Below are 27,362 nucleotides of genomic sequence, written 5' to 3'. Positions count from 1 at the left end.
GTAGCTGCTTGGGTAAGTTATAAAGAGCAGACATTTATCCTTTTATCATTCTGGAGGCTGGGAAGTTCAAGATGAAGATACTGGCATCTCATAAGCTCCTTCTTGTTGTGTCTGCCTGTGGCAGAAGTGTAGGCTCTGTTTCTTAACAATTAAACTTTATTATACAACCCAACTAGCTTACACAAAAGGGAAAAAAGAGTGAACCTTCCGGTATCCGTTCCACGGGACACGTCCTTAGGTGTCTCTGGCCTGCGTGCTGGTCCATCCTGTTCGCTGATCCACATGCACTCAAGCCTGGTCTGCACCTGCTGCTGCTCTCTCCTCTCCGCCTGCCTGTGTCAGGTGTGAAGGGTGGTCTCGGTCTCTCTCTCTCTCTCTCTCTCTCTCTCTCTCTCATTGAGGGTCGATTAGAAAAACAATAGTCCAGGTGGAGTCCTCAGGTCTGCTTCCTGATTTCTGAAAGGGAAAATTTTTAATTAGCATTAAAGCAACCAGAACAGCAGAGCTCTCTAACTCATAAGTGCAGGTCGACAGGTATTCTAGCCCAAGGTCCCAGATGGTAAGTCACAAAGAATGCGGAGATAAGAGACAAAGGCCTACTGAGTGTTCCAGGGACCAGCTGGCCATAAAAGATAGGGAGGATACACAAGGACAAATTCCTGAGAGAAGCAGGTACCGGACATGATCAAGTGAGTAATGAGCCAAGACCCCTCATCCAATTTTATGGTGTTTGCTTAATCCTCTTTGAGGCCCGCACACAATGTTCCAGGTTTGAGTTTAATCAGATGTGTTGTTAGCTCAGATAAAACATCTACCCTCAGGTTCCAAGAAAGACAGGAACCAAGGACTGTACCCATGTGATTAAGTCTGAGCTTACCCCAGATCTGCCTATGCAATTTGCTGATGTTCAAATGTTTGAAACAACCAATCGTGTGTGGCCGCGCCAAAACTTCCCACTCCCCCCGACCCTTGCCCATATAAACCCCTAACCCCTGGGCTTCTGGGTCAACCCCTCTGTCTCCTGCGTGAGATACGTGTCAACCCAGAGCTCCGCCAATAAACTGCCTCATGTGTTTACAGCAAGACGGTCGTTTGTGTGTCTTTGGGTGTGCGCCATCCCGAGGCTTGAGTGAGGGTCTCCCTTTGGGGATCTTTCATTTCCAGGCCCAGGATGGCTCCACTCTGTCTATCACAATGTATCCATGGGGTGTCCAAGGGTAAAGCCCGCCAAGATTGCTTTTTACCTGTGACAAAGCTTACAGTCTTTCCCACACAGAAGGGTAGGGTTAAGGGAGATCTGTTCTCACGTGGTACAAGAGAGAAAACATACTCCTATAAGCCCTTTTAAAAGCAGTATTAATTTGTAATGTCGGCTAGGATTGAGTAACATATCCCTAACGCCTTGCCTACCAACACACTTGCACTGGAGATTAACATAATAAATTCATTCCATAACAATAGTGTCCTGCTCGGTGGTTTGACTTCTGACTTCAGATGAGCAAAGTTCAATAAACAGATTGCTTTAGGCATCATAATGGTTACCTCAAAGATGTCCATGCCCCTAGTTTGTAGAAGCTATGAATATGCTGCTTTGAATGGCAAAAAGCACTTTGTAGTTATAGCTAAGGTATGGGCTTTGAGACAGTGAAGTTATTGTTCATTATTCTTATGTTTCACTGTCAGTCCCTAACTGCTTAAAAAAATGGAGGAAGGCAAAAACCAGGTCAGATGATGGATGATGAAGACAGGAAAATGAGGCATGAAAATTATGTGATCTGCAGTTGTTGGTGTTGGAGGTCAAAGAACAGGGCTGTGAATCAAGTCAGATTGTGTGATAGAAGTTGGCAATTGCTCTCAACAGATAATTGGAAAAGAAATGAGACATCCATTTTGTGGAGCTGGGGACAAAGCCCAGAGCTTAATGGAAATAAGAACATATTTAATCAGGATTTCATTGCAGTGAACAGGAAATTTTTTTTATTGAGTTTCCTGTTGAGGCTAAAGGTTCAAAATGGTATTTGCTGAAGAAATCTTGTACTTTGGATGAAGAAAGAGAATGGTGAGCTCTTTAACTCTAGTTTCCTAATTTGCTTACTTGAAATTAGTTGGCTTTTGCCTTGCTTACAAATTTAGGTTTTGTTTGGGAAACTATTCTAATTTTTATTTTACTTTTTAAAAACGTTTGAGTGTTTTGCCTTCATTTGTGTCATTTACCACGTGTGTACAGTACTCAGGGAGGCCAGAAGAGGGTGTTGGGTCCCTTGGAACTGTATTTGCAGATGGCTGTTAACCTTTCATTTGTGTACTGGGAATTGAACCCATGTCCTCTGAAGAGCTGCCAGTACTTTTAACCACCTAACCATCTCTCCATCTGCCCCAAGTCTATTCTAAAAGAAGTTTTAAAATGTGTAAGTCTTGAGGATTGGGGAGAAGGCCCAGTCAGTAGAGTGTTTGTCACACTATTGTGAGTATCTGAGTTTAAATTCCCAACACACATGTGAAAAGCTGGTCTTGACAGCATGTGCCTATAATTCTAATGTCAGGGAGGCAGAGATAGGGGGATCCCTAGAGCTTGCTGGTCAACCTCTAGCCAGCTAATTAGCTTCAGGTTCATCAAGAGATCCTATCACAAAAACTACGGTAGATGGAGAATGCTTGAAGAAGATGCTCAGCACTGACTGCTGGCTTCTACATGTTCATGCATGCATACCTGCAAACATGTACAGCCACACAGAGAGATGGGGAGGGGCTAGTGTTTCTTATACTCTTATGGAGGCATTTCCTCAGATGAGGCTCCTTCCTCTCTGATGACTCTAACTTGTGTCACGTTGAAACACCAACCCAGCCGTACAGGGGTCACATATCAGATATCCTTCATATGAGATATTTACATTATAATTCATAACAGTAGAAAAATTACAGTTAATTGTTAATAAGCAACAAAGATAATTTTATGGTTGGGGGTCACCACAGATGAGGGACTGTATTAAAGAGTGGCATCACTGGGAAGGATCAGAACCACTGCTCTGCAGCTTTACTTGGGATGAGATTTGTAAAAAAAAAAAAACAGAGTCCCCATATGGTAACTTAGACTCTCCAGCTTGATCAGGGCCGAAAAGTATACTCAGGGTTATCTCTTCAAAAAATAAAACAAATATTCCAGTCTTAGCCATATATACTAAATTTGGCTATCTGAGGCAGAGGATACATAAAAGGTACTTTGCAGTCATATTGTTTACTGACAAAGTTTGGGACTCTTTAAGAATAGCCACCTAATTAATTGATGTAGAAAATTACCACTTAAGACTAAGTAATGAAATTGATATTTTAAAGTGAGCCAAACTGTAATAATGAAAAATAAAAGAGAAAAAGGAATGGCTAGGAAGATTTTCACTGAAAGCAATTGTTATATACATTTTTCTTGAAAGTGTACTTGTAGGCTAGTTATTATAATGTAATGGTCAGAACAACAGTGGTCATAAATTCTTCGTTCACCAGAGTGATACATTGCTAACACTTTAAAGACTCAAGATTCTAAAACTGGGCTGGAGAGATGGCTCAGTGGGTAAGAGCACATTCTGTTCTTCCAGAGGTCCTGAGTTCAATTCCCAGCAACCACAGGGTGGTTACCAACCATCTGTAATACGATCCGATGCCCTCTTCTGGTGTACATGAAGACAGTGTACTCATACATTAAAAAAGTAAATATTTAAAAATAATATAAAGTTATACTTGAAATGATTATAAATGTTTCTGCTGTGACATTTAGATTGAGACAGGACCAGTTGAGCTTAGAACCATTTAGACCATGGTTTAAATTCCATCCCAATCTGTCTTGGTGACTCTAGATTTGAGCAACTTCTCTCCCAGGTCTAAAGACTGTTGAAGAAATTTAATGAGACAGAAGTTAGAGACTGTCTGTGCCTTTTCCTGGCATCTAGCAGGGCCCCCAAAGATTGCCTGTCTCTCATCCTTTTTTTTTTTCCATCACATTTTAATGATCACAATGGGCACAAGTGGCTGTGGTTGTGCATTACTTCTCTGCATTCAAAAGTACATTTACAGTTCTAGGAAAACGATTGTTATTTTTTTATTTTTATTTTTTTGTCTATGTCATTTTTTATTAGAAACACATTTTTGTTTTTAAAATTTATTATTTGTTACATATACATTTATATTATTACTGATACATATACAATAAACTACCTATAGCAAGAAGAACCATTTCAGAATAAGGAATTATATAAACGTCACATTCTTAGTGTTTTGACTATATGTATTTGATAGCCTTGAAGAAAACATCTTTCCTATCTTGATGTGTCTAAAATTCTGATTGTAGATCAATCTCCATCACATCTTGTCATTATCAACTTAAAACATCTATCTAGACCTAAAATCATCTTAACCCCTAAACAACTAGGCTTCATTATAAAACTAAGCTACCTGGTCTTCAGCTCCATTAGAGACTTTCTACCATAGACAGAATTTTGCTAAAAAAGGGCAAGATTGACTGCAGGCAGACTCAATGGCCAAATTCTGCCAAAGCAGGGTAAGCAAGTCCTCAATAGTTTCTGCCTCACAAATATGTCTGTCAGATATATTGGGCCAGAAGGCTGAAGAAGATGCTCCAACATTATAGAGAGTTTTAGGTGACTATTCAGGTAGAAAATTGTCTTTGTCATCTTCTCATTTAGAAATCTATGATTGTTATTTTTATGCATATATTCCTCATGGACTTTTTATGCCTAGATGGTGTCTTATTCTGCAGCCCAGGGTGGCATGGGATGCCCTGTGTAACTCAGGCTGACCTTAGATTGCTGCCATTTCTCCTGCCTCAGCAGGGATTACAAGAATGGACTGGAACACCTGGCTTTTCTCACAGATTTATCTTCTAAGAATCAAATATTGAAGTCTTATTCTACAGTAGAGATGAGTATTGGAGGATAATAAAAAATACTTAAAAGTGAAATCAAAGCTCCTGAAGTATGTCTTGAGGAAAGAAGTCATAGTGAATTCATTTTTATAATGTATTCCTTTTAAATGTGACTATCACACTGGGTGGTGGCAACTCATGCCTTTAATCCCACCAGTTGGCAGAGACAGGTGGATGGATATCTGAGTTCTAGACTAGCCTGGTCTACAATTAGAGTTCTAGGACAGTGAGGGCTACATTGAGAAGCCCTGTCTCAAAAAAACAAAAACAAAAATCCCAAAACAAACAAAAGCCTATCACATAATTGAATGACATTTTAAACAAATTCTGCAGTAATGTGGTAAGTGCTGTGTTGATCACCAGGTCCAAGTACAATGTCTTATGTCATGAGCTAGTTCTCCGCAGTCTTTGAGGTGATGCCATTAAGAGATGGACAGAGCCTCCTGAGGTGAGGTGGCACTCTAATGGTCACACAGCTAGAGCAGAAGGGTTGGATTTCTGTTTCTTCTAAGCACACATCTTGAGGGCTGTGGAAGGACCTGAGTTAGATCCCTGAAAACAGTGCTGGGGACTTGTACTCCAGTGCTAGTATGGTGGGCAGGACGGCCCTAGGCATGCCGGCCAGCCAGCCTATACCCGTAGGTGAGAGAAGGTCATATCTCAGAAAGCAGCTTCCTCTCCAAACCGAAATATGTCTGGTTACTTATTTATCATGTTGCAAATTTACTGTAGAATCAGTCCATAGGCTCTTAATGTTTCTTATGACTGAAAAGCTCTTTTTCTTGACGTTCATTCTTCCTTTTAAAAATAATCTTTAGAGTATACAATTGAAATGTATAGCTATTCTCAAGTATATTTGTAAGATGACAATTTGAGCTTCTTTATTCACTTAAATGTGGGTTTTATTCCTTTACCAAAGTAATACTTTTCCTGGAGTTTCACAACTTACATGAGTGAATGAAAATGAATATACGAATTTCGGAGTTTTGTAAATTCAAAAGCAATATGTTTGGCAGTGGGAGTTATGATCTTTACTACTTAATTTTTTTTTTACTTTTATTGAATATCTATGATTTACACGTCATGTACCAAAATCCCTCTCCTCCTCTCAGTAAAATAAAACAAACAAACAAAAAATCTTGTCACAGAAGCTGTAGTGTATCATGCAGTATAGCCTTTTGTCCATATATGTTTACTTTCAGATGTTCATTGCTACAAGTCATGGTTCTGGTTGGAGGCCTACACTATCATTACAGGATCCTCACTGGGACTGCTGTCGGATATCCTGTTGTTGCTGTGTGTCAAGGAGATTCTTAATCTTTGAATCTGCAGGTCCAGGCCCTTCATGTGTTCCAGCAGGTCATACATGTCTTCAGTGCAGGGCTCACTCTCCTGCTCCAGTGTCTTCGGGGCAGACTGGCTCACCTGCTCCCCTGCTCCCCTGTCCTCAGGGCAGGGCCCGTTCTCCCACTCACATGTCATCATGGCAGAGCCTGCTCACCAGTTCCTGTGCCCTCAGGGCAGGGCCATCTCACCCACTCCCATGTCCTCAGGGCAGAGCCCACTCTCCTGCTCCTGTGTCATCAGAGCAGTGCTCCCCCTCCTGCTCCCATGTCATCAGGGCAGGGCCAGCTCACCTGCTCCTGTATCCCCAGGGCGAGCCCACTCTTCTGCTCTCTTGTCATCAGGGCATGGCCAGCTCACCCGCTCCCATGTCCTCAGGGCAGTGCCTGCTCCTGTGTCCTCAAGGCAGGGCCAGCTCTCAGGCTCCCATGTCTCCAGGGCTGGCTCACCTGCTCCCACATCCTAAGGGCCGGCTCTCCTGCTCTTGTGTCCTCAGGGTCAGCTCTCCTGCTTCCATGTCCTCAGGGCCAGCTCTCCTGCTCCTGTTCCGTTCGCCAGATTGTTGCTGGCCGTGAAGGCCTGGATGGCCTCCTACTCCTGTGGGTACTGGGTCTTGTGGGCCATCAAGCAGGTGGCAAGTGGAGGACCCTCAAAGTTTTCGTTGAGTTGCTTGCAGAAACCAGTGAGGTTGGCCCAGCTTAGCTTCTTGTCCCGGGGAACTTGTGGCTCTGTTGATTCGTTTCTCCTGAGTCTCTGGTTCCATAGCATGCTACATGGGCCCCTGTCTGGTGCTGCACCTGGTACCCACCTCGTCACCATCCAGCTCTTGGCACTGAGCTTGGCCCCGGCCAATGAGAGGAGGTCCGTGAGGCCTGTGGTGTGGACGGTGCAGTCCTCTGGCAGGCTCGAACTGTACGCCCTCCTCGATCGATCGCCATCTCATTAGCCCACACTGCGCAGGGCTGCAACCTGAGAAGCAGTGGTGGCAGTGCAGCGGCCTGGGGTCCCTGGTGGTTCCATGATCCTGAGGTGAGAGGGCATGGAAGAGCCACATGACAGTATTTCCTTCTTTCTAGGAAACACCAGCACTGTGTTTTGGAGCTCTCATTATGGTCCTTTGGTGGCTGTGCAGTCACTGCTGTTTTGTGGATCAGACACAGTGTGCAATCTACGCCATCTTGGATGATCTCAGCTTGGTATTTCTAATCCATTGCGCTACGTGTTTCCTCCCAATCAGGGCGCTCTCGGGGGTGAACATTTCTGTGTAGCTCTGGAACACAACCATTCTCCTCAGAATGCATTGAGAACCTCATCTTTTGAACCCTGTGGGCCACCTCCTTTACTATTTAATTTTAATGGTATGATTGATACCTGTTTCATGGATATTATTTGCATTTTCTTCATCATTTTCCCCCTATAGAGTATGGCCCTTTAAAGGGTATTTATTTGTGCGCATGTACTTGTGGCATTGTACACATGTGCAGTTCAGAAGACAACTTGCAGGAGCCCTGGGAATCAAAGTGGCAAGCCTCTTTACTTAGTGAGTCATCTTGCTGTCCCTGAACCTTTCTAATTGTAAAATAATGCCATGCTGTGGAAACAAGAAAATTGAGATACATGTTAATTTCTAAAACCTGCAAAATCTTAAGTTCTTACCTAGAGTGATTACTAGTATTTTGAAAACTTAGCCTCCTGTCTGCTCAAGCAGCTCTGTCTGTCATACGCACCAGCTTAGGCTTTTCATTGTGGGCATGCTTCCATGTTATCTCACACGTGCCCCTACCATAGTTGCTAGTGCAGTCACCTAACTATGTCTTAGCTTCTATTTCATGTTGAAATTTGATTGTCTTTGTGGCAGTGTTGGGGTTGTGCGTTTTAAGAGGCAATTAGCTTCTTTAGAAGAATGAATGCCTCTGCAATAGGCGGGATCAGTTACTGGGAAAATGAGAAATCACTTCTTTAGTTATTCTGCATGTGTCCACGTTCCTTCTATTTCTTTATCACGTTGTGAGGCAGTTTGAAACCACTTGGCTGTAGGACTCACAGGCTCTATAACCATGACACGAATCAATTTCTTTTCTTTATAAATTACCCAGTCTTAGCTATTCTGTTATAGCAACAGTCTATGTGAGTAACCAAGGTAATATTTACTTGTAAATTATCCAGTTATTTTATATTCTACTATTGTTACCTACTTTGATCATTTGTTATTATTTTGTTTTGATGACCATCCTTGCAGATTTATTCTATTATATTTTTTAGGGTAAAGTTTAGAAGCTAATTTTTTTAGTCAGAGGTTATGTTTAGGGGTTGTTAATATGTCAAAATGAAATATGTTACCAATAGAAATTTGAAGGAGCATACATATAACTTTGTCAAAATTAGAAGTCATCAGCCTTTAAAATTATTTTCTGGACTGGTGGTAACCGCTCTTGTTTCATTACTTGACAACCTGAGTTTGATTTCTCCAACTCAAATAGAGGGGAAAGGATAGCATTGGTGTCTGAAAGCTGTGGTCTGCTTTCTACCAAACATGTACTTGTATGTGCGCATGCTCCTCTTTGCCCTAGTCTCCCCTCCCTCCCTCCCTCCCTCTCTCCCTCCTTCCCTCTCATATGCAAATCAAATGCATCCTGAAAGTTACTTTTTAAATTATATGAAGCTGGCATATATGTCATATATGTGTACATATATCTTTAATTCTGACTTGGGTATGTTGTTATTGTTTCGCACTAGTTAGTTAACTGTCTTCTTTTCCATGTTTTGCAAATCTCTTGCTAATGGTGGTTTATTTTCTATATTATATAGATGAACCAGACACTTTCTAATTTTAGTTTTTAGTGTTTTATTTATTTTTTCTAATTATACATGTTAATCTTTTACCTGTTGAGTTACGTTTGTTTCTTACCACAGTGTTTAAAATGTATGCATCTTGGTGTTCTTAAGATAGTTTTATGGCTTCATTTTTATCCATGTGTAAGTTATTTGGGTATAGTTTGTTCACATAGCAACCACATCGCACTCCAAGCAGTACCATTTACTGTTACCTGGAATATAAGGAGACTTTGTTTCCTGGAGCCATGAACTTAATGACTCTGGGCACAAGTAAGCATGTTAATTTCAGTGTTTCGTACTTTAGTTATCTTGTGAATAACCCAACCCTTCTACTTGGAAATATCTATTATTTATAATACTTTTCTTAATTGCTTGGGCTTTTTAAAAATGACTTTCTGGTTTAAATCTTGGGATTGAGTTTGTTATTGTATTTTGTCATTTTCTTTTACTTACTATTATTTGTAGTTGTATTTCTGAGCATTTCATAGTTTTTAAGTTGAAAAACAATCATATTTTTTCTGTAGATGTATTTTTGAAATTTCTCATGTAACTTGTAAGATAGCTGTGAGTCTACATTTGAAAAATCTAGAGCCCTTGCTTCAACTTTTTTCCCTCTTCCTTCCCTTCCTCCATTTGCTTGTTTGTTTTCTTTGTTGTTGTTTTGTTTATTTGGCTTTTTTTTATTTAAAGACAGATGATTTCTAAATGTGGCTGGCCTTGGACTCCTTATTCTTGTGTCTCTCCCACCCAAGAGGCAGGACTATAGGCAGGCAGAATTATATCTGGATCTCTATGATTTTTCTATAAATATTGCATTGTATTCTAAGTTTCAGTAAAGTTTATTTATGAATAGCAGAATTGAGGGCATGGAAATTAGTGGAATTGCCCTTTAGGAGGAGAAAAATGAATATTTTGAAAGATTGCTAAGCTTTGATTTGGTCTCTTACATCAGCATGGTCTAGATATTGAGGGCCTAAAGGTAGTAATAGAAATAGAGATTGAAAATACTTTTTAAAAGGTACTCTTACATGTGTTTAATTCTAGGAAGCTATGTCCTGGGCTTAGGGACTGAACTGTTCTTAAAGGGTTTTATTTTAAAAAAGGACACAAAGTTAGATGGATAGGGAAGGGTGGGTCTGGAAAGAGTTGGGTGTGTGTGAATATGCCCAAAATGGATTGTATGAAACTCAAAACTCTCCAAGAGCTAACACAAAATGTAAAGTAATAATAAAAGAATGTCCCCACCTGCATTCTTTAAAAAAAAAAACAAAACTTTCTTACCTGCATCTATTTTCACATGGTAGCATGTGATTACTTTATTGACTCTATCAATAAACCTAACAAATTAATAACTTGGGTGCTGTGGTGCACGCCTGTAATCCCAGCACTTGGGGAGGCAGAGGCAGAGGCAGAGGCAGAGGCAGGTGAATCTCTGTGAGTTCCAGGTCAGCCAAGGGTACACAGGAAATTCTTGTCTCAAAATCAAAAAAAAAAAAAAAAAAAAAAAAAAAAAAAAAAAAAAAAAGGTAAAAAGAATTAAACACCTAGCGTTAAGGATGCTATTGAAACACTTTTTATTGCTACCCACTCTTTGGTGACTAAATGTTTCATAATGACTTAGATAATACTGGGGTACCTGGGGAGAGGAAAGAACCCCCTGAACAGTATGTGGGGTAGCTGATGTGACTGGATCAGAAAGGCACCACCAGGTAGACCGATTCAAGATCAAAAGCAAAATGTCACCATTAGAAATATTTATGAAAAATAATTGTAAGTGGCCAGTAGTGGTGCACGCCTGTAATCCCAGCATTCTGGGAGGCAGGGCAGGTAGGTCTCTGTGAGTTCAAGCCAGCTTGGTCTACAAAATTGAGTCCAGGACTCTCAAGGCTACAGAGAGAAACCCTGTCTTGAAAAAAACAAAACAAAACAAAACAAGACAAGTAAAATAATTGTATGTATCAATATCCGAAGTCTAAAAATACAAAGATGGCAAAATGTTTAAGAAAAAACCCATTTTCTTTGCAAAATGACTTTTCTCTGTTTTCATATTCTGTCTGGATATCACTCAGACAGACCTGTTCCCTAAGGAACGCTGTGCTGCTTGCGCCGTGCGTGTTCATTCTGCCTTGTGTGATCCCGCTCATCTGGCCCTGATTTCACTAGCCAGTCTCATCCCTCAGTAAATGTTCATGTGCCAGTTCTTTCTACAGCTTTCTACAGCTCCCTTTCCTTTGAGCCCCATTATTCTTTATTTTTGTAGTTTTATTATATTTTGCCTTGTGATATGGAGGTTTACATATTTGTTTTATCTCTGCCACTGTTATAAGTTCATAGAAATTAACTGTTCTATTCAGTGTTCACATTTGGTGTGAGGGCTGAGTGTTATCATAATGGATGATTTAAAGTACTTCCTTTTTTTTTTTTTTAAGTGCTTGCGAGCTAATAGATTGTATATATTACTAGCTAGAATTTAAGATTTATGGACTGGTTTTATAAGCACTTACAAGATAACAGACCTGTGCACAGCAGTTACTAAGGAATAAATGATGCCTGCTATTTGGCAGTGCTGGGTAGTTTGTGATTCTGCCTACTGGGTCCTGTAGGCAAATGCTGTTCATTAAGCTCTTAGAAACATTTATGTAGCTTGAGAATTATGTTGTGAGACCAATACACTTTTTTGCTAATATAAATGGTTACTTATAGATTATTATTTTTAGAGGGAACAGCATTTCATAGGCTACAAAGAGATTTTTATAGTATATTAGCAGGTAGATGAGAACAGTTCTGTCCCTGTCCTTGGTGGTCTGATTGTGTGTACTCTGTCATTTGATCTCTGGGTGCAGATGACTTACTAAGAATTGCAAATTTTAGGCAAGGAGCTTTTCCCAGTTACTTAATGAAAATTGAATTCGTTTGCTTGTCATTTCACAGTTTCTTTACAGCCAATTGTATGCAAAAGTACAGTTGCATTCTGGAGTGTTAGCTCCCTAAGCACAGGTGGTTGTTTTTCACATTTTAGTCCATATTTAACAATATCTCTGCCAATCATTTGTTTTTGACTTTTGAGAGGGAAGATGTCTGGGTGATATTTCTTAAGGCCAGTCAATCCATGTATCCCTCCTCTTAAGTAGTAAATATTTGATGGTTGAGAGGTAAGGGAAGAGGAGGAAGGATATGGGCTGGGGCCTTTTTAATTTTTAGGAACATACTTTTACTAAGTTGGAAGTGTCATTCTACTTGCTTGACTGATCCTTTCTGCAGAGCCATTGCTCCAGCCACACGCCCCTCCTCTTCCTCCCATGCAGAAGTAATTCATACCCTTTATGTTAAGTATTATATTTTAATAATTTTGTATTGAAAAGTAAAAATATTCAAGAATAGTATTTTGTCATCAAAATAGCATAATTTCATGATAAACAGCGGTATATATTATTGAATGGTATAGTAGCTTATCATGTCATGTTTTATAGTGGTATTTTATAATCTGAGTGCGTGTGTACACACACACACACACACACACACACACACACACACACACACACACACACACTGATAGGCAAGAACTGAGCTGTGTCCCCTTGCTCTTCATTGTTCTGAGACAGTGCCTCACTGCCTGCGAGGCTTTGCCTGGAGCCTGTGTTCCTCCTTTACCCAGCCTTCTAGCTGGGACACCAGACTTGTGCCACCAGGTCTCATGAGTGTATAGTTTGTAACGGAAATGCTTTATCAAAAACTTATTTATAAAAACAAAGTTTATGTCCTCAGGAAGCTAATGTCTTGGTAGATTGACTATAATATATATGATTAAGTAGTTAAGATAATTAAGTTCATTTTTTCTTTAAGGAGGCAGTTTGATAGGAACTGAATTCAGAATGAGCTGCATCTATAACTTCTCATTTATTAGAAATCCAAATACTCTGAACCATTAGTCTTCTGATAATCAAATTAGTGGTCCTTCTCCCCATCTCTCTGAGATGGTTTTTGCTGTGTCACTCCGGCTGACCCTCCACCCCCCAGTCGGTGATGATTCTGCACAGCCTCTGCAGTGGCTCAGCCTTCAGTCAGCCTGGACGGCTGTGGCTGGTGTTAAGTCAGCTGATGAGAGACTTGAACACTCAGATTACTTGATAGTGGTTACTTAAAATGGATGTTTTAGCTTTAAAGTCTTAGAGATTTGGTGGAGAAAGTCAGAAGGGCCCCAAATTTGGCATTTTATTTTAAGGGGGGCAGAGGGGGGAGGGCTTGTGCATGTGTCATGGCACACCTGTAGAGAGGGCACACCTGTAGAGAGGTCAGAGGGCAACTGTGAAGGTTGGGCCTTCAATTATACGGGTCCTGCGTATAGAACTCAGGTCTTCAGGCTTGGTGGCAGGGTCTTTACCCACAGAGCCATCTTGCTCACCCAGAAGGAATAGGCATTTTAAACCAGCATTGTAGATGATTCTGCTGTAGGTTGACTGTATTTTGAGTACCATTCAAAGCAGGATACAGGAGTAAGATTAGAAACTAAAAAAAGTTCACTTTCAATTCCCCTACTATTTTCTGATGAGAATGCTAAACACATTTTTGGGGAGACATTATAAAAGTTTTCATTTTTACAACTAACTTATTGTAGTATATATAGTTAAGACAGCTTTGTACAGTAAGGTAGCTATACTTTGCTAGCATTTCTATTCAATAACAAAATAAAAACATTAAAATATGGAGTAGGTAAATTTCTTTTTCTTTCTTTCATCCTTTCTCTAACCCCCCCTCTGTTTTTTGGGACATGGTTTCACTATATGGTTTGGAACTCTGTGTATACAAGGATGGCATAAACTCAGAAATATGCCTGTCTCTGCTGAGTGCTGGGATTGAAGATTTGTACTGCCATGCCTGGCTAATTTTCCTATTTTATCTGGCCCTGTGATATGAATAGTACAAGAATCTTCTCTATCCAGTCAACGTATAATATTGTATACCAATAAAAACATTCCATATATAGAATATGGTGGAATCATGAGTAACATGATGGGCTAATATATTTGTCTTTACATTTTCATTTATGTTTCTCACTGTTGCAGTCTATGTTTAGTATGGTCAAAGTCCTCATTTTGTTAGCAGTAACATGAAAATATTTATATTAAATTAAAATTTCCATCTAATTTGATTATTATTTGTCTATAACTCTCTAAATGGAAAGTAATTTCTTCATAATATTATTATTCTGTCTTGAACTGCTTTTTCTTTTCATCCTAAGAACTCGGTAGATATGCTTTGCTCTCAGGAAAATATGACGCATTGCTTTCATGAAAGCGGGGTGAGGAAAATGACCTTGCTCCTGGACAGGCTCAGCTTGCTTTCATCGTCGTGATGCTTCAGGCTTTGATAGTGGTAGAGTTGATGTTGGTGGCAGTGACATGAATGACAGCTCCTTTCCCCACCTGCTGCTGGAAGTACAAAGCTGTCATGCTTGAAAGCCAAGGATATAGTTTATTGGGGCCTGTAAAAATTTTGTGACAAGAATGGTGGAGACACTTAGGATTATCTGCACTTTTTTTTTTTTCCGTTGAGTTCACTCGGCTTGGTTCAGGTGCAGAAATGAGTATTCTGTAGGCTTTTGTGTTAGGAACAAGCCCACTCTCTAATCATGATACCACTTTTTCCAAATATTTACAATTACAGTGTCTACTTTCATTTTAAATGTATCCAGCCAGTCAGCTGGAGATTCCTTTACTATTTGAGTGGTTTTTAGAGAAAGGTCAGTTTTGAATTAGTTTTTTATAACCCACAATTCTATTTTTATTTCCCTAGCAGATGAATATCCTTGGGTATTTTATGCCTTTTCAGTGTGTGTGTGTGTGCGCGCGTGTGCCACATGTATGCAGGAGTGTGTGCCACATGTATGCAGGAGTGTGTTGGGTTCGGTGAGGTTACAGGAGGCTGTGAGCGTCCTGACGCAGGGGCTAGGAATGGAACTTAAGTCCTTTGGAAGAGCAACAAGAGCTCTTAACCACTGAACTGTGTGCTGTGTATTCAGCGCCTTATTTTTAGGTCTTTGACCGGCACTCTCTCGTTATTTTTTTCTCATTTAATACCACCTAGATAGCATTTTCCATGTAACATTTGTTACAAGTTAGCTCACGTTTCATTTCTTTGGTCTTGTATATGTTTCCAAAGGGGCCTGCATTCTAGAATGCTCTCAGATGCTCATCTCTGAACTGTGAAGTACAGACTCTCCAAACATTTGCTCTGTTTACTTATTTCACGTTTAATTTGAGGAAAAGAAGAAAAGATGTTTTATAGTTTTTTTTCTTTCTTGCTCTATTCAGAAAAAAAAATATTTGCCACGTTAAGAAACCTTTCCTTCATTTTCCTAGGTGTTCTTGAAATACAGCTTAAAACTATTTGATTCTATAAAAAGGTTTAATTATTTTTTATCCTTTATCAGTATTTCTTAACAATGCTATATTTAAAAAAATCTTAATTTAAAATATTATCTTTATGAGCCAGACGTGGTGATGCGTGCCTTTAATCCCAGTACTCAGGAAGTAGTGGCAGATGGATCTCTGTGAGCTGAAGGCCAGCTTGGCCTACAACCAGAACAGCCAGAGCTACAGAGTGAGACCTTATCTGACAGAACAAAACAAAATAAAAAACAAACAACAACAACAAAAACTTTGTGCAGCCTTTAACAAATAATGAAGATATGCATTTAATGAATTTGGTGGATGTTTGTTATGAATTATTGGGGTAAACAAGGCAAAGGATGATTTTCTTTTTACTATTACATGTATCTTGATATGTTGTCATTATATGTTATTTTATTTTGAGAAAGAGTTTTATGTAGCCCATGCTAGCTCAAATTCTGTAGTTAGCATTGTGTAGCCAAGGATGACCTTAAACTTGTGATCCTCCTGCCATCAGATGTGTGCTGGGGTTTTATGAATGGTTTTATGTGATGCTGGGATGTAGGGTTTTGTAAAGGATAGGCAAGCACATTATTAAGGCCTTTTAATTTTCTTATAAATAATTAAAACTACTCAAAAGGATGCTGTAATGGGAAGATGCAGTCAACTATGATTTATAAAGTATATAATCCAGAAAATCAGTCTGAAAATTCCAGTTTAGATGCCTGGACTTTTTTTTTTTTTTTTTTTTTTTTTAAAGAGACGGGAAGAAGTTTTATTTGCAGATCTTAAGAGGAATGGTTACAGACAGCAACATATTGTTAGGGTCCCTACACAGCATTCCAGGCCACTCCAAATAGAAAAAGGCCTTTTTTTTTTTTTTTTAACTGTAGAAAACATCTCCAAAAGATCACAATTTCTTTGACCTGCCGTAGGGAGGTAAATACAAACCTTGAATAATTCGCACAGGAGAAAAAAGCCTTACGGATATTATGAAAATATCTCTTAAGAAACGGTCTCAAATTGTGAATTTGGAGATGAAGCACAGGAAATGCTAAAAAATACTTTTAGCCAAAGAAATATATCACAGCAAAGAAATACAACTTACAGGCGCAAAACCTGGGTGTATCACAAATGCACATCGGACCACTTGGCCTGGTGAAGCGAACAGTGTACCCTTAATCACAGCATTTAGAAGGCAAAAACATCTATCTCATTTTGAATCCACTCAGGTTTTCATAGTTGGTTCCAGACCAGCTAGGGTTAGTGAGTCTCAAAAATCAAGACCAAAATTCAAAATGCCATCGTTCTAAATATTTTCTGGTAATGAAAACATTCATGAATAATACTCAGTTTTCTTTATTGAATTTTCTCCCCCCAGTTCTTATTGTTTAGCCTTTGTTATCTATGTACTCTGTGCAGTGCATAATTAAATAGTTCCATTATGGAGGATAATCTGGCTTCTACGATTCCTCATGTGTCCATGCTTAATTCTTCATTTTGTTACATCCGTTTTTTACTTAGCAAAGCCTGTTGATTGTGGCTGTAACTCCCGTCCTAGCTGTTCACGCTTTGCAGGGCTTACTGCCATCAGTTTGGCCAGACCCTCCTTAGGGTATCAAGGTGACTGCAACAATCCCCTGTCCTTTGAGCCATCCCCAGCCAGTTCTGTGCATACTGTTCTCTTACAGCGTTTTTGGAGGCTTGCCCTTCTTGTTGTTCCTTGCCCACATGTTTCTGCTGGCATTTCAGGGCTTGTATAATGGCCCAGTGGAATGTAACTTCCTATACCACATTCCCTTGCTGTATTAATTTTCTTCTAAACAGTAATTCTCTCTGTTTCCGCAGTAGTACTATTGTTATGATCTTATTGAATTCAATATACTTGTTTTCTCCTTGAGTGTCCTAAATTATTGCTCTTCCTCTATCACATTTGTGCAGTGGGCCTCCTCTTCCAGGTATTTTTACACTTTTGAAGATAGCTCAAGCATTCCTAATCTGAAAACTCAAAATATTGTAAAATCTGAATCTTTTTGGAAGGACACAGGGGCAGTTTCTACACTTGACCTGATGTGATGGTTTCAGTTCAGATATAGCCACATTAAAATACGGCATAAAATTGCCTTTAGGTTATGTGTATATGAAATAGATGAAGCTTAAAAACAAAACAAAACAACAACAACAAAAGATGTTTAGTCAGATGAAGTGGGAGTGGCGCACACCTTTAGTCCCAGCACTCGGGAGGCAGAGGCAGGCGGATCTCTGTGAGTTCGAGGCCAGCCTGGTCTACAGAGCGAGTCCAGGACAGCCGAGGCTACTCGGAGAGACCCTGTCTTGAAGAACAAAAACAAAAAACAATGAACTAGATGAAACTCTTAATTAGAATTGGAACCATTTGCAAGTTATGCCATTAAATATATAGAGGCATTGCAAAATACCTGCAGCAATCGGAAACAGTCCATCCCAAGCAATTCTGATAAGCAATGCTTGATGTATACTTAGATTATGGATTTTTACATTTTTGTGGGCCATGACCTTTTTTCTGTGATTCAGTGTCACTGCCATAATGCTTGTGTATTATAAAAATTCACAGGCCAATTGAATACATAATTACAAAATGCAATCAGATTAAAAATGTTGTTGGTCTTGAAATATAGTCTCAGAATTTCTGTGTGCAATAAAATCCTAGTAACTATTTTCTTAAATTTTATGGTTTTTACTCTTGAGTCTGATTTAAAGAATATTTTTATTCAGTGTGTGTGTGTACACATATGCTCAAATACCAAGCTGTATGCTTGGTGTCAGAGACAACTTTGTTGGACCATTTCTGTCTAACCTTTATGTGGGTTCAAGTAGTCAGCCAGCCTTGTGCTTTACTGCTGAAACACCTGACTGGCTGGTGCTGTTGGAGTTTTAAACCTGCAGAACTGAGGCTTTGCTATAGGGTTTGTTGTTGTTGGAGATAGGAAACTTGATCACATAAATGAGTGACTAAAATTATGAAGTATAGAATAGATTCTTTTAAAAAGCCTACTTGTAAAGAATTTAATCTTCATAATAGGTTTTAGTGTCTTCTCCATAGAGTAATAAATTCCCTAGATTGGCAAACTCTGAGCTTTATGGAGCTCATGCTTGGTATAATTGGCCCAGCTGTATAGATGTCAGCATCTGTGTCTGAAGTGTAGACTAGGAACACATGGACATAAAAGTAGAGTGGTAAGGAGAGTCTACATCCAGTTCATTCTTGCTGCCTCTGTTGCCTTTGCAAAAAGTTTTCATTATAAAAGGAAAAGTTAGCCAGTGCCTTTGGAGCTAAAATTACTAGTGAAAAGGTAAAAAGAAAATTGCACATGGAAGCAAAAGACATTCTGAGGAAAACAATCTTTGTCCTTAGTAGAGTGTAAGTCAGTGAAAACGTGAGCTTGTCTGAGCTCATTTACCAAGAGACCAACAGTTTCAGACGTTTGTGCTTTCTTTTTTACCCAGCTTTGCACACATTATATACTATTTAACACATTAAATGCCACTTGAGGTTTCTGTTAAGGTGTGAACAGGTATAGATTTTGTTTTCTGTAAGTCAGTAGGTGTACTTTTGTATCCTAAAAGGGCCATCAGAGTAGGCAAAATGCGTCATTGCTCACTCTGGCATCCCTGGACACATAGCAGCTTACAGAGCAAAGGTAGAGTTTGCTATTAATTCATTTCCTAATACGGAAGATCAGAATTCATGAAAACTTCTTAGACCAACATGGAAGAAATTAGTTTTTATACTAAATATTTGGAATGCTTATAAACCTTATGATTAAAAATACTGAAAACCCAGTGGAGGATTTTCTTAACATGAACACTAAAAGTAGTCTAGTTTTTAAAATTAAGATTTTATAACTCTAAGTTCTAATATTTTAACTTTGGAAGTCCAAGTACAAAATGCATTATAAGTTTTAGTTAAGGTCTTAGAAGATATTGTAGGCTAAATGCATTTATTTGAGTGAAAAATTTTTTAACACCATTAAGTCTTAGTTTTAGGTTTCAAAAAATTTTTATTTGATTATATTTTGTCAAACTGCAGCATTTCTCTTATTTCATAAAGCAGGAGGAAAGTGGGCCTTTGCCAAGTTTTGACAGTCTAGTTTTATCATCAGAAATGAATCAGTTTAATTTGCCAGAAACATTAGTGATTTCAAGCTCATGTATCACTCATTTCCCCAGGGTCTGGCTAGTCAGTAAAGTTGATTAAATGAATCTCGTTATTTGTATAAAAGTGACTATATATGTAGGCATATATATTGAGTTGTCTAATATGAGGTTTTAAATGTAAAGATATTACTTCATTTAATGAATATAGTATTTAAAATATAGAATATTGTCAAGCTAACAAATTGCTTATAGCAGGTACTTACCTATTTTAAATAAGTCATTGCTAAGTTTTTGGTATTACTTCATATTGCCAGATTATTATAACAAGTGAGAAATTTTTGTTTGCTATAAAAATATTCATAATCCATATAATCTATAATTAGAACTAGTAACCATTTTCTAACAAGAATTGAGGATTTGAGAGAAAAATGTTTAAGTTATGTTACATGGTGGTGGAATAGAAATGTGCCACATGTTAGAGTTGTTTTAATCACCTGGAGAGTAGAAACAGAGCTGCTATATTTTGTAGGCTGGGAAGGAACATTGTATAAATTCTACCTCACATAAGTTGCTATGTATCTAAAATTAGAAACATCTGGCTGTGTTTCTACAGTGACAGAAACGATTCTCTTTTCCTCTGCTCAGTCTATTTGTGTGATTAGTGTCTCTTATACAAAATAGTAAAGCTAAAATTTATTTTATTGCAGCTTTTTAAGACCAGTGTTTTCTTTTAACCTCAAACATTGGGTGTAGACTCAGGCAAAATGAGGGAGGAGCAACAGGGCTTTCTTCCCTCCTTTTATTGTTGGTTCATTTGTATGATAGGCATATTACCCTTGTAAAAGAATTCAATCTTTTTTTCTTTGTATAATAAACTTGAATTTTAAAGTTTCCCTATTTTGGTGTACATATACAGGTCTTATTTATTCATTGATTCCTGGTTTTGAAATACTAATATAGTCTATATTTCCTACATTCAAAAGAAAGATTAAGTTTATATATAGTCCATTATTTTGTTGTTAAAATATTATAACAAGTCAATCATATCATAAATATAGCATAGTGATACAGAAAATCTTGCTTTGATTGTTTTGAGCCTATAATTTTTTTGTTAAACATTATGCAACTTGTCAGCATATAAATATATCTGTAATTCGTGGCTTAGAAATAATAGATTTCATACATTATTTTTAAAAAATGTAGGTATCTGTGTCAGTTACATTTTAAAGTTATACACTCTTTTAAGGCTATGTATTTATTTGTTAGAAAATATGACTTACATGGATATCTTCTGATGGACATAATATTGACAAAATATACAGATGATATTACTTTTAACAAACTGCCATGCAACAAATACATTAAATAATGAAGAAATTGAATATATATGACCTAATCTAATTGACATTCACATTGAAAATTTACAACATAACCAATACTGAGAATGTTTTCTCTTACATTTGGCAGTAATCAGTTTTTACAATTTAAACTTAAAACTCTTCTGAATGTAGATTTGGTGAAACTTAGATTCTCCCTAGTCTGTGACAACCTGAGGTACTAAACATTTTTCTCTTATTTCACTGTCTTCATAGGTAACCTTCTTGTTTCTTTTAGGATCTATCCATGAGTTGTGTATTACAGCATTATTAGGCATGGGATCAGCTTCAACTATAGAAACAACCCGCTTTTTCATTTTACTTTTTAAGACCTTTTGAAACTTTTGTCTGGTGAATGCGTACAAGAGAGGGTGGGATATAGTTGTTCCATAAGCCATGACTAGAAAGCACAATCTTAACTTTACTAAAAGGTCACTTGGGCCTAAACATAAAATGATGGTATTTAAAACAGAAATTGGTGTCCAACAAAGAAGAAAAGTAGAAATAATCAATAAAGACATTTTGAAGACTCTTTTCTGCCTTTCTCGTCGTTCCCGGTGGCGTTTCACAGCTCGCCGGAGGGCAATTATCACAGAAACTGAAGTTCTCACACCAAAGACGACGTTCCTCCCGCCACTGCTTTGTGACATGTCTGTGGTCTCATGTGTGGTTAGAGAGATTGTCTTTTTCTTCCGGACTTTCTTCTTCTGCCCTGTTGAGAATCTGGTGCCTATGCGGATGTTAAGAGCCTGGAGGATCTTGGTGTATGTGATCAGCATCACTATAACTGTGAAGAAGAAGATGGGGATCTGAACCAGAAGGTGATAGTACATCCCCAGCTCGGTATAGTACTCACTCGTACTGACACACAGCAGTGTCTTGTTTTCCCACGTATTTCCACTTTGAAGACTGAAAAAATTTACTTCAATGAAGGGAATCAGGAATGAGAAGAAAGAGAAAATCCAAATGGATGTCATTAGCATTACAGCTCTGCCCATTGTCAGAATTCTGTTTGCAGGTTTTACAGAGATGTCGTATCTGTCCAGAGTGATAGCAAAAACGTTGATCGCTGTTGAAACACTTGCAAAGGAAACGCAGGCTTCATGGAAACAGCAGATGAGAGCAGTGTTGCTCTCCAGTGAGAGCAGAAGGATCACTATAGTTAGGGGGATACATCCCACACAGATGATCACATCAAGGACATGGAGATTCATGGTAATAATGTTACTGACAGAATTGATTAAGTTGGACTTCATGCAGTAAAGTACCAATACGGTAAGGTTGCTGCCAAGTCCCAGCACAATCTCTAACATGAGAAATCCAGTGAGAGACACTTGAAAGCTTAATGGGTATGATAGTGCTTGGTACATATTGGTGCCGATGTCATCAATGTCATCTCGCACTGTAATGTTTGATTCAGACTGCATGTTGATTTCCAGAACAGGAGAAAAACACATCCTTTTGGAGCAGCTGGTATTTCTCCTAGAAAAGGAAATAGAATACTTGACATTTGGCAGTTTCAGTGACACATAAGACACGGTATTCTTTGTAAACAACAAAGTATCTTTTTATCGTGTTCTTAGTTTAATTTTGTAAGCTACTGATGCAAAATGTAGAACTGGGAAACATCAAGGCTGTATTGTGTTTTGTGCAAAGGGACACTGTTCTAGTTTTGAAGAAATGACCCCATGGGGACTATACCTCTGTAGTGCAAAATAACTATTTATATTGTAAGGGTTTTCTTCATTGGAAATAACTGAGGTGTTTATTTTTTAGAGAAGGTATGCTTCTGAATAAGGAGCCTTCTTAGTAAGCAAAACTCATTTTGGCCCAATGGTTTAAGATTTCATTTAATCAGTGTTGTGAGTGGATGGGAAGTAAATGCTATTTTAATGTGCTCTAGCATGATTAGTGTAGGTGTAATTATTCCTGTGAGAGTTCAAATGAAGGGGACAAGTGTTCATTTGAAGGATAAATGGCACACAGCACTAATTTATCCTCACTGTCCTGTCGACTCTAGCTAAGTCTCTAAGAAGTCAACAGTGTGGACATTGGGGCTATTTTCCAAAGAAAGAGGCAAATGGTGGGCATTTTGTTTAACATGGTAAATATGCACACTACATTTTTTTTACAAAAGACTTACAAAAATTTGGAAGAAAAAGACATTATACTGAGTAAAAGTCACAAGCTTAGTATAAAAGTATTCCAGTGGCCGATTTATTTTTGTGACCACACCCTCTCGTGGGTTGTAGAAAGAAGAAATTGAAATTTGATATGTATTAAGAAGTAGATGCTTTTGAAGTTGTTTAAAGAATGTATTCAGTTATCTTGTTTAAAAATTTGTGGGGCAGAAAAATAAAATTAAAAAATAGTTTGAGGTCTATTTTTGAGGAAGCTTTTAAATTACATATTACTTGTGAAAGATTTTGTTCACATCAGCTAGTGAATAGTTTTGAAGAAAAACTCTAAAATAAATATTTGGCTAATTCATGCAAAATGTACTTTAGGAGTTTAGATTCATTTATAAAAATGATACCTGATTTTCTGGTCTGAAATGTCTGCAGTGAGGCTATTCAGTTTAAAACACGAATTCGTATATGCAAGTATAGTTTACATTTCAGAAATAGCATTTGAACTGCAAAAATATTCCAACCTGAAGTATAAAAATGAATAATTTTCAAAATTCATAGTGACATTTCGGTTGGTGTTACCTTTGATAGCTTTATGCATGTTATTTTAGGGATAATATTTCAGAAACATATGATACATTAATTTCATTCTAGCTGGAATGGGTATTACTAGATACATTGGTCATATAAAATGGCTTAGCTTACAGAAATCCCACAAAAATGGGAAATTTTAAGAGAACCAAGTTTTCTCAACTGGCAGACTGAACATCAGGTCTTTGTTTTGTCACATTGCATTTATAATAAAATAAAGCAGACTTGGCTAGTCAGACAGCAATGAAAGAAGACATATTTATTTTTTTCTATGGGGCTTCATGCATCTTCTGACCTACCTGTTTGCTGTTGCCTTATGGGCCTTTTGGCTCACCATGGTAGTTTTCCACAAATTGATACATGATGTCATTGACAATCTTGACATGAATTCTTCCCTGGCAGCAGTGGAGTAGCTGTGTTTTATTTTATGTCTTGTAGGAATTCATTCATTTGCTGTTTGAGTGTTTCAGTTGATGACTTCTGGGGTTTAGTTGGTTGATGGATTTTTAAACAACAGCACACAATTTTCCGGCAAATAAGACTCCATCAAATGATAGAAATTGTATTTTGTTTTTGAAAGGATATAAGATTGTGTCTTTTTATTTTCCAGAATATGTGAAAATAGAAAAAAAAAAACCATAACATTTCTAGCTTCTAAAATGCATTTAGATATCCATTTGTTTCCAGTCTGTTTCTGCAGCAGTTCTCATTATTTTGAAATGATTTCTTGATCACATAATTTGCTTTATATTATAAATCCAGTACATGCTCTTTTGATAAAAACCATCTGCTATTTAATTCGGTTTGTTCTCATTAGAAGAAGATACATAATTGGCCATAAAGCTCAGATGGAAAACTCGATTAGTCATATCAGTTGATAGGACTCTGAATAGTGCAGAGAACATTTGCTAAAGCTTCATTTTGCTTGCTGGTATATCATGACATTTTCCTTTTTGAAGTTTTTGCTTGCCCGTTTCTTGCAGAATCAATAATGTCCATAATCCTGCTATATTAAAGTGTGAGATCTTCCTTTAAGAGCACTCCCCAGTTGGTCTTCAGGCTTTTACAGTTTAGTTTTTCCTTTTCGTGGTTATTCTATGTAGCATCTTCTTGGGATGCTGTCAGCTTGTTCGTTCCAGCAGAGCTAATCTGAGGCTTTAACTCCTTAGTGTCGTAAAATCATCTGTTACAAGAATATCTAGCAGTTTGTGGCTCAGAGAGCTAGGGAGCCTCTCAATCAGTTGTATTCTTCAAATTGTCAGTTCTGTATACTGAATCAGTGGTGGGCCCTTGTGAAAAAGGTGAGAAATGATTAAAGAATAGATTTCCTAATAATTTTGAATTAATTACAAGTTACTTTAGTTAAAAAAAATCAAAATCACATAGCATTTGTTCTCAAAATAAGCAAACTGTATTGCTACAGGCATAGCTGTAGTCATAAAATGAAGTTTCTTCAGATAAAATCTTCTTTTCATAATAAAAATGGCATATATTACCTTATTGAGCAACAGAGTTAGCATGGAAATAAAGCCATGAGAAATACTGCGATTTTAAACTAATTTCTATTCTCTTCTAGAAGCTAACTTGAGTGCTCAGAGATCATGAACAGTTAGCATTCACTAAACATACTGCTGTTCTCCTCTTGGCAATAAATTTAACATTTCCTGCATGCTGGGAAATATTGCAGCTTGCTTAATTATTAGCACATAGTTTGAACTTTAACTCATTAAAACAGATTCCGTGATAAGACACTATAAATTTCTTTTGATGAATTGCTCATGTGGGTGAAATGTAAACGGTAGTAAAACCACTAACTGCAAATTAAATAAATTTTAGTGAACATGCCTGATCATAATTTTAGCATAAAACACCAAGATAGTAAACATTCTTCTTATAAGAAACATAAATATTCTATTAGCACTTGAAAAGTACTGTATTATGACATTAAGAATATTTGGTATATCTGAAGTGACTTAAGAGCTGATGCTTTTGGAGTAAATTATAGAGAACAGATTTTTTTTTAAACAGTGCAGCCTAAAAATTACATTTAAATTGCATCATGTCTTAAAAGAAGTAAATTAAAAATTACATTTTTACCAATGAGTAGAGGAAAACCAGAAAACTCTTTAAAAATTTAGGCAAAAAATTCCAAAGTAATTTTACCCCACTGTGCTGTTTGAAAAGCAGCTATATACAATAAAGAACACATCTTACCTCGGCTAAAGGTCTGACCAATTCTTGATGTAGTTGAAGCATTTCCAGTTTTGATTGATTCGTTTTGTTCATTTGTAAGTACAGTGCTTGGGAAAGAGGATCATAAAAATCTCTTCAAAATGACCTTACTGATAGAGTGTGTCTGTACTGTGCCATTGTTTCAGCACTCCTGCTGATGTATAGAACGTGTAGCGCTGCTCCACGGCTGCACCGGTCTCTCACTCTTCCCACTGTGGAGTCAATAAGCATTTGGAAATACGTAATGAAAGTAATTTAGCGTACTGAAGGCTTCTTGTCTCCAGAGACAGCATTCAGATCCTGTCTTTCTAAAAAGGAGCGGCTCTGCTCTTCAGAGGAAAGCCTGCTCTGAGCAGCTTTTGCAGAGTGACAGCCTACCTTGTCGCTTCTCTCCACTGCAGAGAGATGCAGTGCATTCACTAATTTTGATTGGCCAGTTGTATTGGCTTAAACTGCTTCATATGTATGGCAGGGACGCCCCCCCCCCCCCCCCACTGCTTTATATAAGGATGCTGTTTTAAAAGCCTAAGTTTTTAAGTGGTTGTTTCTTGCTCTTAAATAGAATATGAGTGAATTAATCTTTAAAAATGTGTTCTGGCTCATTGATTCCTAGTGCCAAACATTAAGAAAATAGGGGTGTGTGTGTGTGTGTGTGTGTGTGTGTGTGTGTGTGTGTGTGTGTGTGTGTCTCGGGGAGAGGTAGGTATGTAGTAAAAACAATACATTTTTAAGTCTGGGCTTGACTGTGTTAGTGGCTGTGTGCGCTTTAGGTTGAGGTTCTTTGTTCTACAGATAGAAAGCCCTGCGTCTTTACAATAAACCAGGTTTGATTTCAACTAAGTTTTTCTGTATTTAAGTCATCTCTTTATATTCTAAATTGTGACAGTCTCACCGTATTAAATGTCATTTTTGACTTTATGATTCATCCACTCCTTCATTTCATTCACTTGTTCATATTACTAATTACATTGACCATAAAACATTTGTAAGCATTCCTGTGCTTGCATAATGCTAGAGCATGAAGAAGAGGAATTTGTTTCACTTCTGGAGATGCTAATCTCAGTCCTCACCTCTGCTGATATTTTTATGTACAAGTGTGTGCAGACCATTTGCTGTAAATAGTTTATCTCACTGAGATATTTCTGTTTTTGACATGGACACTTTTCTTGGTGGATCTTAAATATTGTATATGGTGATGTGGTAAAGGAAAATGTGTATCCTCAGACTAGAAAGCTAAAATGTTTAAAGATGATTGTCAAAATAACAAAAGAAAGATATAAAAGCAAAATACATTAATTAAAAATTATGATTTTTTCAATTGTATGTGCCTTTAAAATACATTTCTATTCTTGTTAATGAGGATACATTTATAGATGGAAATAGTATGTAGTGACTA

General features: G+C 37.8%; 2 protein-coding genes across 4 annotated transcripts in view; one reads left to right on the top strand and one right to left on the bottom strand.

Moving 5' to 3' along the window:
* The window catches only part of COG5 (component of oligomeric golgi complex 5), a 300,644-nt gene that overhangs the window by 56,832 nt on the left and 216,450 nt on the right, over window positions 1-27,362 (top strand). The window lies entirely within an intron of this gene.
* On the bottom strand, window positions 19,530-26,306 carry GPR22 (G protein-coupled receptor 22). The gene is made up of 3 exons (XM_084791848.1): window positions 25,949-26,306; window positions 24,034-25,023; window positions 19,530-22,496 (listed from the first exon to the last, which is right to left on the bottom strand). Exons 2-3 carry the CDS (start codon window positions 24,117-24,119, stop codon window positions 21,173-21,175), a joined length of 1,410 nt encoding a protein of 469 aa, XP_084647974.1. The 5' UTR covers window positions 24,120-25,023; window positions 25,949-26,306; the 3' UTR covers window positions 19,530-21,172.

This window comes from Acomys minous (genome assembly GCF_964271855.1).
Source record: "Acomys minous genome assembly, chromosome: 8".
NCBI lineage: Eukaryota > Metazoa > Chordata > Mammalia > Rodentia > Muridae > Acomys > Acomys minous.
Note: the sequence above shows the minus strand (reverse complement) of the source record. Positions and strands in the feature narration are given on the sequence as shown.

Bases quoted from the DNA above. Each gene is read 5' to 3' on its own strand.
- GPR22 (XM_084791848.1), bottom strand. From the start codon at position 24,119: ATGTCAAGATTGTCAATGACATCATGTATCAATTTGTGGAAAACTACC. The intron at 22,497-24,033 runs GTAGGTCAGAAG...TTCCTTTTCTAG, and splicing joins CATAAGGCAACAGCAAACAG to GAGAAATACCAGCTGCTCCA.